This window comes from Lampetra planeri, chromosome 74, assembly GCF_965212315.1.
Source record: "Lampetra planeri chromosome 74, kcLamPlan1.2.h2, whole genome shotgun sequence".
NCBI lineage: Eukaryota > Metazoa > Chordata > Hyperoartia > Petromyzontiformes > Petromyzontidae > Lampetra > Lampetra planeri.
Window position 1 is genome coordinate 2,942,417 of NC_136179.1, and position 4,385 is coordinate 2,946,801.

The window sequence follows — 4,385 nt, forward strand, 5'->3', positions numbered from 1 at the left end:
TATGTATGTCCGTTGGACATGCGAACCGGGGGTCGGATATGCGAACTGGGGGATTAGGATCGGATTAAAATGATTAGAATAACACTATGGTCGTATTAGAATTACACTGAGCTAGAATGTATGTTATATGTAGATGCACATCGGGAGTCGAGAATGCAAAATTGGAGGTGCGCGGTTTTGATCGCATTAAAATTATTATAATAACAACGTGGTCCTATTATAATCACGCTATCGACTGCTGCTGATGTTCGGGTGGCGGCCTCCGATTCGGGCTCAGCTCTTCCTTTCCTCGCCTGGTTGGTGCCGCGGGACGCAGCGTCTCATCCGACAGGCGTTGCAGCAGCTGGGTGATGGCATCCGTGAGTTTATCAACTTTCTCTTCAAGTTGAGGCCGTCTCCCTCGTGGTCTCCTCCCTCTGCGCGTGCTGTGGGTTGCTCATGGCCGAGTTGGAGCTGCATGTTGAATCGGGTGTAGACGTTATTTTAGCAATATATTTAAGTACAGTATTGTGTTTAGAATGCGTCTCGACAAGGAAGGTGACTTGTTGGATCAGAGTTTTTCATCAAAGGCGTTATCCCATTACGGGACATCAACATGCTGCCTATATAACAGTAACAGAAGCAACTACAGCAGCTACGAAACCGTTCGATGGCAAAGCAGCGACTTCTGCTTCTGCTCAAACTGCTGCCCGAATCTTTGTGGCCGGCCCTGCTCTCGTGTGACCCCACACGTCTATGGAAATAATTGCGATGATCCTATCTGAGTTGAGATTTGAGCGACTAAAGTTTACTTTGTTTAAACATAACTTAGTGTAGGTTAGTGCCATCGGTGTTTAGCGAATACTACCGAAGAATTAGTTCACACTCATTTATGACATAATTTGTCATAATTTTGGTTGATAAAGGAGAACAAGAAACCTACCATGTCGACGAATTCTTATCATATACAGTGTACTTAACTATATTGCTAAAATAACGTCAACACTCGAATAAACTTGCAGGTCTTATCCCCCTCATATCGTTGCTTCGCAGATGCTCGAGAATGAGTGTCCTGCTGTGGTCCGAATTGTTGACTGTGATAACATTTGGCTGTTCAAAGCAGTCTGCAACCGTGGATTGTGCAGCTTGGAATAATTGAGGACATCACATCTATTTTGTTGGTTCTCGAAAACTGAGACCAATAATTAGGAGGCAAATCACGAGCGAAAGCGATAGCACTTGCCAAGAATGTCTTAATTAATCGAGAACGAAAGTAAGATGTTCAAAGGCTGTCAAATACCGCCACATTTACGAGTTGGCTCTTTGGGGCTGTACAATGTGTATAGTTGAAGGTGCTAGGTGTTGTCTTCTTCTAACAGCTACCAACATGCGTGTGATGACTGTTTTTTTTTATTTGTCCATTGTTGTTCTTTTTTTAGGCTTTTTTTGTTGTTTTGTCACTTGAATGTTGCAGTTTGAGAATTTGTCATGTGACAGTGGTGTTTTTCTAAGTATTAATATAATAATATTCCGTCTTTTGCTATTCGATGACATTGAGACGAGACCTTCATCTAGCAGTGAAAATCGTGATTGTAATACGACCGTGTTGTAATTTAATTTTTTTTATCCGATCCTTGCACGTAGACCATACATACATATGAGCAGAGTGTGATTCTTATACGACCACACCGATTCTAATGCTTCTAAAGATATTATAATACCTTCGCTCCGTTTATATGGTTATAAATTAAAACACTAGTTTATAATCGTTTAATGTTTAGTGTTATAGTTTATAGTATTACAGTTTACATGTTATAAAGTACAGTTTATCCCCGACATACTTCGGGATTAGGGACTGGTACGTTGATGAACGATTAACTACGGGGACCTTTCCCCTCAAGGAACACGTGTTAATCGGGTAGACAGCCAAGATGCTGCCGGTTAAGGGCACACTTGTGTGATGGAGATCCTCCACCTGAAATTCTCTGAACATGTTTTTGCTAGGAACATTCTAAAATAAAGAACTGACAAACATTTGTTAAAAATACGTTTTTATTCATCTGCAATAATTTCTACGTCAAAACTCGAAGGGAATATTTATTATGTCCTATGTTCACACATTTCCAGTACAATGCAAACCATTTCCGTTCCAGGAATGCCAAAGCGTTAAAGTATCATTCCCCATGATTTCCTTATTAGTTCACCACATGTGTTCACTGGGCGTCTATGTTGAAGTCAAGGCCATATATCCAGCGAACGCGTCATCAATGTACATCCTGAAATCGGATATCTAAAGTCGATTAATACCAATCAAAAAAAGCTATTTACTTTTCGATTTAAAGCTTTCGTGACTGCAGGGATTCATCTTCTTGGTTCTTTCGGTAAAGTCACATAGAAGGGAAGTAATAAAATAATAAAAATAAAACATAATAAAATTAGCTGCGTGCGTTGTGACCGAAACGTCGTGAGAATAATTTTATTATGTTTTATTTTTATTATTTTATTACTTCCCTTCTACGTGACTTTACCGAAAGAACCAAGAAGAAAAAAGCTATATACTTGAAAAAAAACGTTTAAAATGTTGAGTAAAGATGTACCTCTAGACGCATTCCAACTTTAGCTCAACATGAACACTTAACGACTACAATTGAACCCTCTCACAACCAGTGCTCATCACAGCACTTCGGCAAGTAATCCGATAATATTACAAACCACCACTGTGCACGTCATTAAACTCTCAAAAAAACTGTAAAACTAAAATGGTCAAAATTACACACAAAACTACTCGATACGGCTTAAAAGGTATAACCGCATGCAACATTATATTTCAGTCACCCCGAGCTCTCGGTTTGATCCTCGAGCCACTCCATTACATCCAGCCATCTCTCGGGATCCAACTGCATGGGATCGAAGGTGGAATTATCTTCAGGACTCATTGCAGCACCTTGAATTTCAGCTTTTGATTTCAGTTTCCTATCATTGTGGACCTTCTGATGCCTGTTAAGAGTTGACGACTGTGAAAATGCCTTCCCACACACAGGGCACAGGAATGGCTTCTCGCCCGTGTGTGTTCTCTGATGAGTTTGAAGAGTTGATGAGTGTGCAAATGTCTTCCCACACACAGGGCACAGGAATGGCTTCTCGCCCGTATGTGTTCTCTGATGAGTTTGAAGAGTTGATGAGTCTGCAAATGTCTTCCCACACACAGGGCACAGGAATTGCTTCTCGTCCGTATGTGTTCTCTGATGACTCTGAAGATGTGATGAGTGTGCAAATGTCTTCCCACACACAGGGCACAGGAATGGCTTCTCGCCCGTGTGTGTTCTCTGATGAGTTTGAAGAGTTGATGACTGTGCAAATGTCTTCCCACACACAGGGCACAGGAATGGCTTCTCGCCCGTATGTGTTCTCTGATGACTCTGAAGGTGTGATGACTGTGAAAATGTCTTTCCACACACAGGGCACAGGAATGGCTTCTCGCCCGTGTGTGTTTTCTGGTGAATATGAAGATGTGATGACTTTGCAAATGCCTTCCCACACACAGGGCACAGGAATGGCTTCTCGCCCGTGTGTGTTCTCTGATGAGTTTGAAGAGTTGATGAGTCTGCAAATGTCTTCCCACACACCGGGCACAGGAATGGCTTCTCGCCCGTATGTGTTCTCTGATGACTCTGAAGATGTGATGACTGTGCAAATGCCTTCCCACACACAGGGCACAGGAATGGCTTCTTGCCTCCGTGTGCGTGGGGCTGTGGAGAGCGTCTCTGCTCCATTAGATGCGTAGTAACAGCAGTGGTGTTATCGAGTCAAAAATCGGCCGCAAGGATGTTTAGCGTTGAGTTTTGGATTTTGTTAACTGCTAAAACAAGAACGACACTCGCGTCTAACCGAGACGCAAAAAAAATACCGCTAATTTGACGACGAGCACGTTTAAGAGTTTATCCGCGACAATAGACACTTACTTGGAGATTCACGGTAGATCGATGTCTGGAACCCGTCTGAAGATGTCGCCACGAACTCTCCCGACGCAAAGTCGACTAACTGTCGACACAGCAATTGTGCTCGCCAGGCTGCGTTGTCTCGCGGTTGAAAGGCGATCAGCAGAGCGACGAGTCGAGCGTCCAACCTCATCAAGTTCCCTCTCGAAATGGCATTGAGCACCGCTTCTGAGCCGCCTCATAACTCCCCCCCTAGGATCCAATCCTTTGTCTTTCAGGATATTTGCATTCGATTGTTAATTTTGGAAGGTACAATCCGCATGTCTATTAACATACCGAAGAGTAATGTGTCCATTGTGCTTCATGCATGAATATGTAAGTGCATCTCAGTGTGTAATTATGCGCTTATTTTGAATAAATGGAAAAACACGTTCCCCATGCCCTCCATTGTCCTCGATTTAAAGTGAA

At 42.7% G+C, this 4,385-nt stretch overlaps 1 protein-coding gene across 1 annotated transcript; it reads right to left on the reverse strand.

The window, feature by feature from the left end:
• Positions 1–273: 273 nt before the first annotated feature.
• LOC144737823 (uncharacterized) lies at positions 274–3,752 on the reverse strand. The gene is made up of 2 exons (XM_078620697.1): positions 2,967–3,752; positions 274–453 (listed from the first exon to the last, which is right to left on the reverse strand). The coding sequence occupies exons 1-2, from the start codon at positions 3,750–3,752 to the stop codon at positions 274–276; spliced, it is 966 nt and encodes a 321-aa protein (XP_078476823.1).
• Between the last annotated feature and the right edge of the window lie 633 nt (positions 3,753–4,385).